Source organism: Peromyscus maniculatus, chromosome 21 (genome assembly GCF_049852395.1).
Source record: "Peromyscus maniculatus bairdii isolate BWxNUB_F1_BW_parent chromosome 21, HU_Pman_BW_mat_3.1, whole genome shotgun sequence".
In the NCBI taxonomy this organism is placed as follows: domain Eukaryota; kingdom Metazoa; phylum Chordata; class Mammalia; order Rodentia; family Cricetidae; genus Peromyscus; species Peromyscus maniculatus.
In genome coordinates this window covers 18,903,547-18,919,253 of record NC_134872.1, presented here as the reverse complement: position 1 = coordinate 18,919,253, position 15,707 = coordinate 18,903,547, and the positions used below count along the sequence as shown (strand labels likewise).

Sequence of the window (15,707 nt, the reverse complement as noted above, 5' to 3'; positions counted from 1 at the left end):
AGATGAGCAGCATTCGGAGAGTGAACTGGCTGCCTATTTTCTTGTGTTTAGATGTCATACGCTGTTCCTGAGAGAGCGCTCCAGGCTGTGTGGCCTCAGCCAGCTTGGAAACATCGACAATTCACTCTACACTTCATGTCTTCGCTGCATGCTTTTATTTCTTTATTTTCCTTTTTATTTTATTGTATTGCGGCATGCTCTTCACGTAGAAAAACATGTTCTTAATGCAGGAAGGGTCCCCCTAAGCACCACAGTGGGAAGTTAGCAACTGAAAATACCTACTTGAGGCCGTGCAGCAACAGAAAATGTGCCCCTTGCTTTGGGAAGCCGTCCGGTGAAAAATCGGCTGTGATAAACACAGGAAAATGGAATCGGTGAGCTTCTGGTACAGAGCAGCTGTGGTGCCCAAGACAGTGTAGGATTTTCCCTGGAGATTGTGTATTGCTTTAGGATGGCCACATTTCTTGAGAAATTATCTCTCTCAATTGAGAGTAAGTTTGGATATCTCAAAAGCAATAAATCTGTGTGCTTGGAACTTCCTTATTAACGGGTGTGAGCGTTTGCCTGCACGTCAGTCTGTGCTCAGTGTGTGTGCCTGGTGCCCACTGAGGCCCGAAAAGGGCATTGGATCCCCTGAAACTAGAGTCAAAGATGGGTGTGAGTCACTATGTGTAGGTACTGGGAATTGAACCTGGGTCCTCTGCAGGAGTAGCCAGTGCGCTTGACTTCTGGGCTAAGAGTTCGCCCTATTTCTCTGGGCTTGTTAGAGAATGTTGTCAGTGTTTCCATGCCGGCAATAGAACCGTCCAGTGGCTTCCCTCCAGCTTTGTGCCACTAGCTGGGTGCTCATCCATAGGTGTGTTAGCCTCCTTGATCACCACAATGCTTTTTCTTCTTTCTCCTCAGTCTGATGCCAACGCAAGTTACTTGAGAGCAGCTCGGGCGGGGCACCTGGAGAAGGCCCTCGACTACATCAAAAATGGAGTCGACATCAACATCTGCAACCAGGTCAGCTGTGGTTGTGGTTGTCGTTTGGTATTTGAGTCAAAACTCTTGGGTTCCTTAGAGCTCTCCTGAAATACTGGCAAGATTTTTCTCCGTTTGTCAGGAGGCTGTTTTCGTAGATGTTAAATTTTGTCAGCCCGATGTTGTCAGATTATTAGGCCCTGTCAAAGGGATACAAGGAGAGGCAGGAATATAGCAACTAATGATTCCTAATATTTAGTAAGTAATGGCCCCCTCTTCCTAGTTTCCATATTTTATTCCTGCTCCACATTCCCACGTGGCACACACATGGGGGACATTGGTAGGGGGTCATCTGAAGAGCATGCAGTGGGCTATGGACTGTTGAGTACTCAGTTTTCAGTTCGCTTTCCCTTCACTTTCCATCAGAATGGGTTGAACGCACTCCATCTTGCTTCCAAAGAAGGCCATGTGGAAGTGGTCTCCGAGCTGCTACAGAGGGAAGCCAACGTCGATGCGGCTACAAAGGTCAGTGTCATGGGCTCGGTGCTTTTTGTCACCTGCCTAGTTCTATAGAGGGTCAACCCTCAGCAAGAATAAGGTTATCACTCTCATGAGCTGTTCATCAGCTCTGTTGTCTGTGCATCACAGAGACATTGAGCAGGCTGTGAACTCATGTACCATGCCTCTCGTTCCACAGAAAGGAAACACAGCCTTACACATCGCATCTCTGGCTGGGCAAGCGGAGGTGGTCAAGGTCTTGGTTACGAATGGAGCAAACGTCAACGCACAATCTCAGGTAAACCTACAACTGTATTGCAAAGGACTTTGAACATCACTTACCTGTACGGCTTCTAGATCAAGCACTTGCTTGAGTTGCACATCAGCTAAGGGCACATCACTTGCAAGCTCGATTGTTTTCAAGTAGTTATCAGAGTTCATTGAACTTATATGTATCTTTATTTACAGTCTGTGTTGTGAGGGGTAGAATTTTCAACCGTGGTCGACCTCAGAAAGGCCGTGACTGACAGATCCACCTATGAACGGCTGTGGCTGACAGTCACATGCAAACGCTCAGCAGATCTTCGAGATGGGGTCCTTTACACTGTTTTATGATGCTGTCAAGCCTCAATCCAGTCTCAGTGTTGCTACTTTACATGGAAAATGAAGAAACTTTATAGAAAAAGCTTCAGGATTTTCAGAGCTCATGGTGCTTTAATAGTTGGACACTGGAGGAAACTACTTAATCCCTCTATGTGAAGGAAGGCAGCATTGTTGCTAACTGAAACAAATAAAATAAAATAAAAACAACCCAGAAACTTTAGTCTCCAGTCTTTAAAATGTTCAGGCTATTTGTGCTGAATAGAAGCCCCCATGTCATTTCTGTAAACACTCGTAAGATGTCCTCCGAAGAGCACCATAGATTGCCTAGCATCTTAATAACAGTCTTTGGATCTAAAAGAATTAGCTTTTCTACTTGACTGGTTTCAAATTACGGATGCTCGTCATCCAATCATCAGCATCTGTGCACAGCTTCCGTCAGAGGTCATGTAGCAAAGCGACCATCTCCCGAGGCAGCAGCATCCACAGAGGACATAGCCTTCTTTGCCCTGTTCCTAGTTAGAGCATCTGTCGCTTGTCAGTGGTGCCACCAGAGTGAAGGGCATTGAGCATATTGATCACAGGACAAGCCTGTCATTTTGCCCATGCCCCAGGATTTAGTGGTAGTAGGGGATTATGCGGCCCATGGTTCTTACTGTGAAGATGGGATTTCTCAGCCTTGGGATCAGAAGCATGGGAAGAATTAGGTTGGGTTCCTGTTGGGTGTTTGATGTGAGAATAATCTGAAAATCAAAAGATGAAGTGGAAAGGGTGAGATTTTTGAGTTCTCATGTGTTTCTTGCAAGTGAGGGAAATAAAGGTACCAACATTTTATTGGAAAAGTTAAACATGGTAATTTTTTATCCACACAGTCACATTCATTTAGTATTTGAGGATTAAACCCTGTGCATGCCTGGCAAGTACTCTGCCAATGAACTATGACCCCAGCCTTTCATTTTTGCATTCTGAAAACCCCTCATGATTATTGTTACCTTCCTTTAGACAATTCACATAAACTTACTTTTACAAGTCTGTCTTTGACCTTTGAGAAAAAGTGTCAACACGCTTAAAAAAAAATTTATAATACTTATTTAGTGTGTGTGTGTGTGTGTGTGTGTATGTGTATGTGTGCGCGCGCACACACACACGCGCACACACACACGAGAGAGAGAGAGAGAGAGAGAGAGAGAGAGAGAGAGAGAGAGAGAGAGAGAGAGCGCAAGAGAGAGAGAGAGAGAGAGAGAGAGAGAGAGAGAGCGCACCCTCTGGGAGAGGTCAGAGGACAACTTGGGGGAATCAGTTCTCTGCTTCCACCATGTGGGTCCTGAGGATTGAACTCTGGTTGTCAGGCCTGAAGGCAATTGTCTTTACTCACTGAGTTATCACAGTGACCCAAAGCACACTTTTTTTTTTTTTAATAGTTATTCTGTGGTCTTTTGCTCTCTGTGTTAACTCTGCTTGGTTCATTGACTTTGGGTATCTTTGGCTGATGAATCTCTTCTACTTGGGACATCTAAAGAATTACAATGATTTATGGCATCACTATGAGAGCTTCGGCCCTAGTGACCATCAGTGTCAGGGAAGTAACAGCCGCAGGGTCCCTCGGTCATTTGCACTCCTTTTTTTCTAATTCCCTGGGTTTGGACCTTTTGTTACATTGTCTATGAGAGTTCACTTTGAATGGTATTGCCTTTCCAGAAAGTAATGATAGAAAATTCAAGTTTAGCCAATACACTTTCAGGTATGAACAAGTCAACTACAAAGGAAAAAGAAAAACAGTGTGCTTTAAAATGGTTAAGTTACGTTTATTTATGTGGGGGACGGGGACATGTGTGAGCTAGGGCACACATGTGGAACTCAGAGGACAACTTGCAAAGTCAGTTCTTTCCTCCCACCACGTGGGTCCCGGGGATCCAACTCAGGTAGTCAGGCTTATCAGCAAACACACTTACCTGCTGAGCCATCTCAATGGCTTACATCATACTTTTAAGCTGATATCCCCCCCCAAAAAAATATTGCTGTAATTTTGTCTACTGAGAAATAACTAGTGGTGAGCAGTGAGCTATGAGATCATGGGGAAAGTTTTTAATCCATTTCTAATTAGAGCATCATCGCCCTCAGATCTTGCACACATTCCTGATTATGTCTGAGGGTAGCCACAGCTATAAACCTGCTATGCCGTAAGTGGGAGCACTATGCCCGAATCCGTTTGAATTTGAATTTGTACACGTTCCACACTGATGAGGCCATGAGGGGAAGAACGCAGCCTGTGAATTCCCGCTCCTCACAGCTGTGCTCAGGGATCCCCGTCACACACTGCACAGCAGAATTCCTTCCCCCTCCATCAAAAACCTGGCCTCGTTTGCCTCCCGACTACACCATGCTGTGGCTACAAGGGGGCAGTGAGGTGGCCTTGCTGGAGAGCCAGATGTTTGTGTGACAACTTCCTGTGGCAGCCCTTGAGTAGGAGCTTTACAAAGATCCAAAGGTAACGCTGCTGTAAAAAAAGAAGATTACATCCAAGCTGCCACTGTAGCTCAGTGGGTAGAGTGTTTGTTTAGCATGCATGAAGCCCGGGGTTCAATCCCAGCACCACATAAGCTGCATATGGTTCATGGTTCTGATCATGATTTGGGAAATGGGGGCAGAAGGATCAAGAGTTCAAGGTCATCTTTGGCTATACAGCAAGTACAAAGCCAGTCTGTGCTACATAAAACTCTGTCTTAAAAATAAGTGTTTCTTTGAACAGAGATTTTATCCATGCACTAACACATAAAACATGAAGATGTTCACAGTCGAGGAAGACGGGCCAGGTGTGCAGGCACATAGCCATAATCTCAGCACTTGAAAGGTGAGCCAGAAGATCACGAGTTCTAGGTTGAGGAGGGAGGATGGTGGGTCTCTAAGAGAAATTTCAGCTACAAGCCATTTCTTAAAAATGTAAGAAATAGTTAAGAGTGGGCCAGTGAGGTGATTCATTAAGACAACTGCTACTAAGCTGATGAACTCTGTTCAACCCCAGGACCCGCATGGTGGAAGGGAAGAACTTGACTCTTAGACGTTGTCCTCCAACATTTATATAGACACACACACACACACACACACACACACACACACACACACTCATGCACACACACACACACTAATAATAATAATAATAATAATAATAATAATAATAATAATAATAAACGCATGTATCCTTAAAATCTTAACAAAGAAATCGTTGAGACTCCCTTTCTTGAACGTAACAATCATCTTTATCCTAATAAAAATGACATAGCCCAGCACTGGAATTCTGTTCCTGTGCATTTGGGTGCTATAACTAAGTCTAGGGGTTTTTACTTTAGATGAGTTTTGGTCATTGTTTTGATCTCCTGTCTTTACAATCATTTAACTCTTCCTTGAGTAGCTTTACATTCCTGTAACCTCTTTGCTGTACCTTAGGAAAGGAACTAGGCTGGGGACATGGCTCAGCAGGGAAAGAGTTCACATTTTCAGCACCCACATGGCAGCCTACCTGGAATGCCAGCACAGGGGAAGGTGGCTTCCAATGCCCAGCATAAGCTGGTTAACTGGACTAGCCTAAGGACACAGCCCCCATTGGCTAACTGAATCGTCATTATGGCACTCAATAGAACAGTAATACACAGTGATTACCACCAAAGACAGTGAAAATGCTCCCCTCCCTCCATGGCTGCATCCAGAGGCATCGCTGACTGCGTTTGTTTGGGCAGGGTCTGTCTCTGCTAGTATTTTGTCTGTGTGTGTGTGTGTGTGTGTGTGTGTGTGTGTGTGTGTGTGTGTGTATGAATGTATATGTATATATTTATGAACAAGTTCTTTTTTACTAGTGTTAACAAAGGCAGAATATCTCAAGTCAATTGTATTCTTGTATACCCTTGAGGGTTTCCCCACATCCAGATGCCCCCTGTGTTAGAGGGGCCAGATCCTCACAGTCAGACGTGTAGGTGTCTGGGCTAGATACCCCCTGCCTTTTGACCTTTAAACTGACTTTCGTAGGCCTTAGTGTCATACAGGATTCAGCAAAATACTTGATCGTGTGTAGTAGTTGACTATGATGAAGAATGCATAGGAGGTCTCCATCGGTGAAAGGGATGTCACCTCAGTCATGGGGTTTGGTTTTTGGTCTTTGGTTTTTGGTATTTTTGTTGTTTTTTTTAACTCTGCCAGGTTGAGTGTGATGGAGCATGTTTCCATGCTCTCTACAAAATGACTAGTCTGCAGAGTTGCATGCATATAATAGCCCTACTGTACACATTGAGAGCAGAAGATACTGGAGATACTGGATAAAATCAGATTTTAAATAGCTCACTGACTGCATCTTTAGCAGCCCTTCCCCTGGGGACTTAAATCTATTGTTGCCATAGAGAAGAAAATGTAAATTGGACTCCAGTATGTTCCTTTGTTTTTTTTAAACCAGCTTTGTTTTGAAAATTTCCTAAGTTTTGAAATGAACATGAAAATGGAGAAGGACCATCTTTCTCAAATCTGGCCATCCTGAGTCCAAGTGTCTTTTCACCAACAAGTGGATAGCTATAGGCTATAGTCTAGTGGCAAGATTTTTAGTCAGTCTCTTCAAAAGATACTTGTAGATCCTTTATTGATAGATAATATGTATATTAATTGGAGTTATGTCGGTCGAAGGAGCAAAAATGGATTTCAACAAAAGAAATTTCTAAAGAGTTTATTGTCTTTGGATTGGGGTCACTGAGAACAAGAAGCTAAAGAGTAGTCAGAAAGTTCTAGAAAATAGATGAGTGGAGGGCAGGAAAACCCAGCTAGAACCAAAGAGTAAGAGAGCCCTTTGATGACATCTCTTGAGGTTGGAGATAGAGACTGGAGAGAACTCGACTCAGGAGAAAAGACTAAAAGGCAAACAAAAATAGCTTGTCCACACATCTACACCGTCATCAGAGAGGAGCAGGCATATCTTTCTCAGTATCCAGCCAAAGACAAATCCTTCCTGTAGAGCAGGGAAGAGTAATTCCCCAAGACAAAATAAACAAGACATTGTCAGATGAGGGAAAACATGGATGTGGGTGCTATTGACCATCACTAAAGTGAACTAAAATGCATATACTAAAATGCTCACTTTAAAAACAAAATGCACGTTGGGTAGGATACTACTATTTTCATTACCATGATGTTGTGTGTGTGAGAAAAACAGAGATGTATGGTTGGGCTCAGGGTTACCTGAGTATTGTTTAGGGGCCCTGAGACTAGGCAAAGCCTCATGAAAGACAACGTGTGGCTGAACCCAGCTGCTCACCTTCAGGTAGCCAGAAAACAGAAAGGAATTAGAAAGAGCTAAATATGGATATAAAAATATAAATATAAGTATCTGCTTCCCCCCCGGCACCCCACCCTTGTACTTTCCACCACCTCCCAAGAATGCCATCAAATACAGATCTGTAATGGATTCATCCATTGATTACATTAGAGCTCTCATGATCCAATCACTTCCCAAAGCCCTCTGAACATTAAAATGGAACCAAGTCTTCAACCACAGTCCCTGAGGGGACATTTGGTATTGACACTGTAATATTCTTGTGGTAGAAGGGGCACAAAATATGTTTTGTCAGCATGAATAGCAGGAAGATCATAAGACCCTACGGGGCTACGCACTGTGTGATCTCATTTGTATGAAATGTCCAAAGAAAACAAAGCCAAAGAAGCATAACAGAGATGCGTGGTTACCAAGGTTACAGAAAAAGGCAGATGCTGAAAATTGGTACCAACAGGTGCAGGGTGAGGGGATGATGTGGATTAGTGGGATTGCTCCTTGTATCGGTTCTTGTCTGGTGAGTACACAAACCCCACTGAACTGTATATTATATAAAGGTGAGTTTTATGGAATGAGAATTAAGTGTCAATAAACAAACATTTTTAGGAGCCAGAAAGTCAACAGGAATGTGACTTTTGGAAAAGACCAGTGTCTCGGGTATTAATGCTAGGAAGGTAAGCCCTCAACAAAAGGGGGATCCTGTAATGGTGGGATTACACACCTGTGACCCCAGCACTCAGGAGATAGAGGATCAGTAGTTTAAGGCTAGCCTTGGCTATGTAGTAGAATCTAGGCCAACCTGGGGTACATGAAACCTTGCCTCTGGCAGGAAGCAGTTATACTCAGCCATCCCATTTTGCATGTGGGTCTTCCTTCCTTTGATCTGTGTATTCATGTCTGTCATGTATTTGAAGTAATTTGAGGTTAAAATAATTTCCTTCCCAAGCTGGAACTATTTGAAATGCCTACTTTTATATGAAAATAATACATCTTTATTTGAAATAGTGATTGGTGCTTGAGAGATGTGACAACTGAGTGCATTTTTCTCTGTAATAAAATATTTTATTCATGGTAGTATCTCATACATAGTTAATGATAAATGAATATGCTTGTTTACCTACAGTGCATTAATTGCTGTAAGTTTAAGACTACTAACTATGAATACTAACTCTACATTTGTGTGATCAGAAGTCTAATTGTGGTTGTGATCATGAATTACACTTAAATCATGAACATGGTAGGCTGCTGTTCTCTAATGACTGTGAACATTTACAATAAAGGACTATAGAAGTCACTTTATGTGAGCACTGCTCAGAATGTACATGTTCAGTACCAGCTTGGCATAGCAGCCCACACAACTCTCGCTTCTTCTTTTGCAGAATGGCTTCACACCATTGTATATGGCAGCCCAAGAGAACCACCTGGAAGTGGTCAGATTTCTTCTGGACAATGGTGCCAGCCAAAGCCTGGCCACAGAGGTGAGACACTCGCCATTCTTCTTGAGTTCATGGGTTCAAAAGGCTTTTTGTAAGAATGTTCTCACTAGGATTTTAAGGCCTGTGGTGTACTTAACATGGGGACTCTTTAACAAGATTCCCTAGAAACTATTTTTAATCCTTGAAAATTCTCTCATTGCGCGCAGATATTCTTTATCTACTCAAGTGCCTGGTCTACCCTATAATTAAGCTATCATTTTAATTTTAATATATTTTAGTAATAAAATTTTTTGCCTCTTAATAATCTTGCCTCCAAGGCAACCATTGTTTTGAAATATCATTTTAGTGAACATTAACGGTAAATGTGTTTTTTTCCCAAATTAGTGTTAGGCTAATTACAATGGTTGAACATATATATGTTAACTAATTAGATTTAATCCATACTTCCAAATAAAACTATTATACGCATTGAGCTACCAAATAACAGTGGTGTTTGTGGGGGGGGGGGATATCTTCTACATTCTTGAATAGAAAAATTACTTTCAAAAAGTGATTTAAGCTTTGATGCTGTCTTAGGAAATGGAGCTGTTTGATCTGCCCATGAGCACCACGCCACCACTGCTTAAGCATGCCACTTGAAATCTGTTGCTAATACTAAAGGACGGACACTTGCAAATTCTTCACTTTCAATTCAGCAATGAATTTTACTAGCTGGTCTGTCTAGCTCAGCACCAAGCCACCACTCTAGGGGGAGGCTGGTGTGGCTGTTCAGTGGCACAGGAAGTGTAGGAGGCTATGTCCTCTCCCAGCTGTTGAGTTTATGTCTTCCTGACATAATGAATGAAAGACCCAGGAAATGAATGAAAAGACAGTTCATTCAGAAAGACAGACAATAACCAATGGGACGTGAACTTTTTAATCAGGTGAAGAAAATCCAATCTTTGGGCCTTGAGTTCAAAGTTAAAACTGTTGGGGAGAAGAAACCAGAATTTTCCTACAACATTGTTGAAATTGATAAATACCACAACACGGGTGCTCAGCACCCGGTGGCCTCTTGAAAGTTAATCCTATGTCTTTTGCTGGTAAGACTTTATGCTGCAGATAGATTGGTGAATATAAAAATAGTGGGCAGGACTGTTAGTGTAATTAGTAGTAATGGTTTCTAAAAACTGAACAGTGCCTAAACAGGCACGGATGGAGCACCCATCGGTAAGTCTCGGTGTGCCTATCTGACAACATGCTACCCAACATTATTGAAAAGTGAGTGAGACGACATGGACTGATGGAGCAATGTGTCCAAGGTGCATTCTCATCACGGTCTCACTCCCTTCCATACAGCTGGGGGGGTGGGGGGGGAGTGACATCATGAGAATTTATTGTCTCTCTGAGAATATTCTCAGGTCTAGTTAAGAAATAGTTACTGAGAACTGGAGAGATGGCTGAGCAGTCAATATACCTGGCTGCTCTTTCAAAGGACCACCATTGTGTTCCCAGCACCCACATAGTGGCTCACCATTGTCTGTAACTCCAGTTTCAGGGGATCTGATGCCCTCTTCTGGCCTTTGGGGGCTTGGCATGCACACGGTACATAATACATATATGCAGACAAAGCAGGGAATATAAAAAAAATAAATCTTTTTAAAAGAAACAATAAAGGGGTAGTAAGTATTATCTTTTAGTAATTTAACTTTGTTTTAGTTTTTGGGTTTTTTTTTCCCTTTCTGTGAGAAAGACCATGGCCAAAAGCAAAGTGGGAAGGAGAGGATTTATTTCACCTCACAGGTTACAATCCATCCTTGAGGGAAGTCATGGCAGGAACCTGGAGGCAGGAGCCGAATCAGAGGCCGCAGAGGGAAGCCAATTACTGGCTTACTCCCCATGGCTTGCTCAGCTACCTTCCTTATACAGCCCAGGCCCACCTGCCCAGGAGTAGTACCACCCACAGTTGGCTGGATCCTCCCATATCAGTCATTAATCAAGAAAACACTCTCACAGAATTGCCTATAGGCCAGCCTGATGAAGGCATTTCTCAACTGAATCTTCTTTTCCCAGACAATCATAGCTTGTGTCAAGTTAAAAAAAAAAAAAAAAAAAAAAAGACACCAGCACAAATTTTATGTTACCATTTTTTAGTTTTGTAGAATAGTCAGTAGAGGTGGGGAGGGGGAGACACTATCTTTTAATACATCACACTGTGTCTTTATGTGGGTTGCTATCACACTTTATGTAGATAAGATCTGATTCCCCACAGATAGTTGATTCTTCAGGTGAATTGTTTCTCTCTATACTTTTTTATTTTAGTATTAAAGACCAAAAGAAAATCAACACAAATAAAATATTTTGGGGGCTGGCAAGAGGCTGGCTCGGCAGTTAAGAGCACTGACTGGTCTTCCAGAGGTCTTGAGTTCAATTCCCAGCACCCACATGGCAGCTCACGCTATCTGTAATGAGATCTGGTGCTCTCTCCTGGTACACAGACAGAACACTGTATACATAGTAGATAAATAAATCAATCTTAAAAAATTAAAATATTTTGTTGATAAGCTATCCAAAAGGCAGCATTGTCTATTAGCCAACCTTACTGGTGTCCTTTAGACAGAGGTCTATGTAGGGAGGTCAGTTGAAGGATGTGTTAAATTGCAGATTTTTAAATAGGATTTTTAAATTACTAAGTGATCTGCCAAGTGTCTTTTTTCTCTTCTCTCTTCTTGGTGTTGCTAAGGATGAAACTCAGGGCCCGATTCCATGTCAAACATGCATTCTGCTGCTGAGCTGTGCCCAGGGCCACATTTCTCTCACTGTATGTGTTCAATAAGCAGGACACACTTGTAGCAAGGCCTTGGGCTTGGGCTTGTAAAACCTTGTGCCCGTTTCTGCGCTCTGTGTACGGTATCTTTTGCCGTTATCGCTCCCTTTCATGTTTTGCCTCTCTGAAGCATGAGGTTAAATCTGTTTAAGGTAATTTATTGATTACCACAATCATTAAACCCCTGGTGTGCGTCACCTCTGCCACAGGACAGTGATGCTGTGCCCAGCACCCACCAGGGCCAAGCCCTTCTCTCAAGAAGTTTGGCCACATTTCCTTTCTGACTTGACTTCTCCTAAGAAGAAAACCAGGACCACATTAACAACTCAAAGCGGGGTCAATGGATCCTTAACCGGCTTAGGCTGGGAGCATGTTCTTAATGGTACTAATCCGATCATCTGCTATGAGTTTTCTCGTGCTAAGTACTTCTTGATGCATGGGCTCAGCAGTTTACTGTTTGTATCAGTGAAGATGGAGCGGTTTGTTATGACTCCAAACAGATCTAGACTATCAATATCTGCCCTTACCCTGTTGCCTGAAGGTTTTTTGTTTTTGATTTGTTTGTTTTGGTTTTTCCGAGACAGGGTTTCTCGGTGTAGCTTTGCGCCTTTCCTGGAACTCGCTTTGGAGACCAAGCTGGCCTCGAACTCACAGAGATCCGCCTGGCTCTGCCTCCCGAGTGCTGGGATTAAAGGCGTGCGCCATCCCCCCCCCCCCCCCCCGGCTGCCTGAAGGTTTTTAAGTGAGGTGCAAAGTTGAGTCTTCATATAGATTCCCTGTTATCACTCTCATCTTTAAAAAGTGCATGGGGTTTTTGATGGAGAACTCAGTGGTAGGGTCCTTGCTTTTCTTGCACTGGCCTCAAGTTTAATTCACCTGTGCTGTTTCAATCACAAAATACAATGAAAAGAGAAAAAAACACTAAAATTTCTCTACAGATAATACTTGGTTCATTCATCATATCCGTGTATACATGAGTGTGCTTGAATGTTCGTCTTTATGAAAACAAATCTTGCATTGGCACTCATGTATACAGGAAGTAATCTTTTTTAATTATATTACATTGTATTGTATTCTATACTCCATATGCCTAAGGATAAAGCTGTGATTTCATCTTGCTTATATCTTGCTTCTGTCCTGCTTGTTGTCTCACTAAAAGTGATAGGAGTGTCCTTTCCTTTCCTATTTTCTCAGACAGTAAAGTTGAGAGAAACAGCCAGCCAGATCCCATAGAAGGGAGCATAGATGAGACTTGAAAGCAGAGAAGAGAGAGAGAGGTCATCTCAGGAAGGGAGATGTCATAGTAAAAATTCCTATATACACCCACAGACAGTGGGGAAACTGGTGGATGGGATCCCTATAGGAACAAACAGGGCAGAATTGTCTCTCACAGGCTTTGCCCAATATTTTGCACAGCCTTGAATATGAATGTGGTGATTTGTACTCAGTCTGGCAATGAAGGAGGCATTTCTCAATTTTCCAGCAAAGGAGTAAATGATGAAAGCAATCTCTTTGGAAAACCAAACAGGCCATTAGCATTCAAGTACCTAGTCTCCTCCTCAGCCTCACTGATGCTTTATTGAAATGTTTGTACCAGAGGACTACAGAACTAATCATGACCACAGTAAAAGTGATGAGAAACTTGTCTGTCTATTCACTAGGAACCATCATTTTTAGTCTTCCTTTGGGTATACAGGAATGAGACCATGGTAGAAGTGCCGTGTGCTCCAATCTTGGGTGTTTTGTCTTGTGTTGTTTATTCTCCAGTAAGCAACACTACACCAGACATGATTTAATGAACCTCTGTGGAGTTTATAGCTGACTCCTCTTTGTTACATCCCAGGGAACTCCCAAGGGCAGACACGCAATGTGTAGAATGTACGCGTACATCCAGATGTATTCTGAAATTCCATTTCACTGAACTCCTGGAAGCAGAGGCACCCTCAGCTCAGCAGTGGGGAGCACTGGGGAGTGTTGGGCAAAGGGTCAAGGTGTCACACTGAAGGATTAAGGCTCGTGGGGATCTGTCACATAGCATGGTGACTGTAGTTAATCGTAGCATGTTGCATAGAGCAGAATTGCTAGAAGAATAAATTTCTATTCTCATCATAAAAATATCAGGCATTTGAGATGAGATGATGCTTAGTAACTTCATCATTCCATTGTGTTCATAAATCACGACATCATATTGTCCCTATAAATATACACAGGTGGGATAACTAACCATGAGGTCCGATTCTGCATGATTGCTTTGTTATTTCCCCTCACTGGTTGGAGAAGCCAGGAGCCTATAGTGTAGGCTTTTCTTGAGTGGTAATGACTATGCTCCATTCACTGTCCCTCCCCAGACATAGACTAGGTCATAATGAGTACTTACCCCATCTTTAAAGTACCAGTGAGAAAGCTTACAACCCATTTAAAATCTCCGTTGAAAATTTTGCCTAGATTCCACTTGACAATATTGTTTCATAAAGATTGTTTTGTGTGTACTGACACTTGGGCATCATTTTTTTTATGTAGCACTTTTACATACTTTCAATGTTTTCCAATGAATGTATGATTAGTAGTCATTTAGAAGAAAAATTCACAAACAGTAGAAATCTCTTGTTTTTTTTTATTTGAATATATATACATATGTAATTATAGAAGTATATAAGTAAATGGTGCACGCTTACGTGCTCTTAAATCTGATATGAGCGCCAAAAATCCTAAACAAAAGCTGATCCTCGGTCATCCCGTTCATTGCCCTCTGATTTGGTCATTTGAATCACAGAGCAGTAGTAGCTACTTGGCCAACCTTGACCCGTCCTTGTGTTCCCAGGACGGCTTCACACCATTGGCTGTAGCTCTGCAACAAGGTCATGACCAGGTTGTGTCCCTCCTGCTGGAAAATGACACGAAGGGAAAAGTGCGTCTCCCAGCCCTCCACATCGCGGCCCGGAAGGATGACACCAAGGCGGCGGCTCTGCTCCTGCAGAACGACAACAACGCGGACGTGGAGTCAAAGGTAGGGCCCTGGGGTTGCCCCAGCCTCTCACAGCCCTGTCCTGAGTCAGACCGGCGACCTCCAGGAACACGTGGTCTCCCGTTTGGCAAGCTTGTGCCAAAAAAAATAATAATAATAATAAAATAAAAAAAAAATAGGACGTCACTAAAAAGAATGAGAACGTGTGTCCATGCCAGCCAATGCAGTCACTCCCCTGCCTCAACCTGAGAAACCAGAGAATGCTGTTCATGTCGCCTTATGCATGCTGAAAGGGGAGGCCACCTCCAAAGAAAAGGATTTCCATGCATTTACAGTTTCCTTCCTTTTCATATCACAAAGCAATGTATTGAACAGTGCAGCTCGGCCGTCGGGGCCAAGTTACAAAATGCGAGTGATAATGTGTGCGAACCTGAGGGGCGGACCTCTCCAGTGATAGGCGGGCTGCACAGTCAGGAGAGATGATGAGCTGTGGAAAGCATGCCGCAGGGAAAGAGCTGCAGCCGAAGACTCCGAACTGTCTTGCTTGGAAGTCTTTATGGGGGCAACGGGGCAGTGGACGAGGTCTCTGTGTGGCCGTCCTTCGTTGAGTCCAGCTTTCCTCCCGCACCCAATTCCCTTCCATCCTACCTTCCATCTTCATCCCGTAGCCGCCATGAGCTTTCTGCAGTCCATGTCACCGAGTGAACTAACCGTTCATTTTTTCCTCCTCTTTGCCTCCCAATGTGTTAACCTAGATGGTGGTGAATAGAGCAACCGAGGTATATATATGTATCTGTCTCCGTATCTGTGTAATCGGGATCTGCTTCATTGCTTTCCATTTCCTAGGTTTGCTGCCTCATCCCCTCCCCCCCCCCGCCCCCTCCTTCTCTGCATTGCCTTTCGTAGGCTAGATTCCCGCTTCACCCACCCCCTAACCCCCCGAAAGGAGCATGTGCCAGAGCAGACAGCAGGTTAATTGCCAGGGCTTTCTGCAGCTGAACGTGGCATTGGGAAGGAAGATCGTAGGAATCCTCGAAATACCTTATGAGTATTGTAACAGAGATGAAGCCCTCTGATACTTTTGATGCTTATCGGCTGTACTTGAAGCTGCAGACACCCCTGTCGCTCCAC

General features: G+C 43.2%; 1 protein-coding gene across 27 annotated transcripts in view; it reads left to right on the top strand.

Moving 5' to 3' along the window:
- The window catches only part of Ank3 (ankyrin 3), a 612,404-nt gene that overhangs the window by 400,630 nt on the left and 196,067 nt on the right, over positions 1-15,707 (top strand). For all 27 annotated transcript variants that reach the window (XM_076557014.1, XM_076557037.1, XM_076557040.1 and 24 more), the window contains 5 exons: positions 907-1,008; positions 1,393-1,491; positions 1,664-1,762; positions 8,749-8,847; positions 14,433-14,618. In XM_076557014.1, the coding sequence (XP_076413129.1) occupies positions 907-1,008; positions 1,393-1,491; positions 1,664-1,762; positions 8,749-8,847; positions 14,433-14,618 (585 nt within the window). The remainder of the gene's footprint in view (positions 1-906; positions 1,009-1,392; positions 1,492-1,663; positions 1,763-8,748; positions 8,848-14,432; positions 14,619-15,707) is intronic.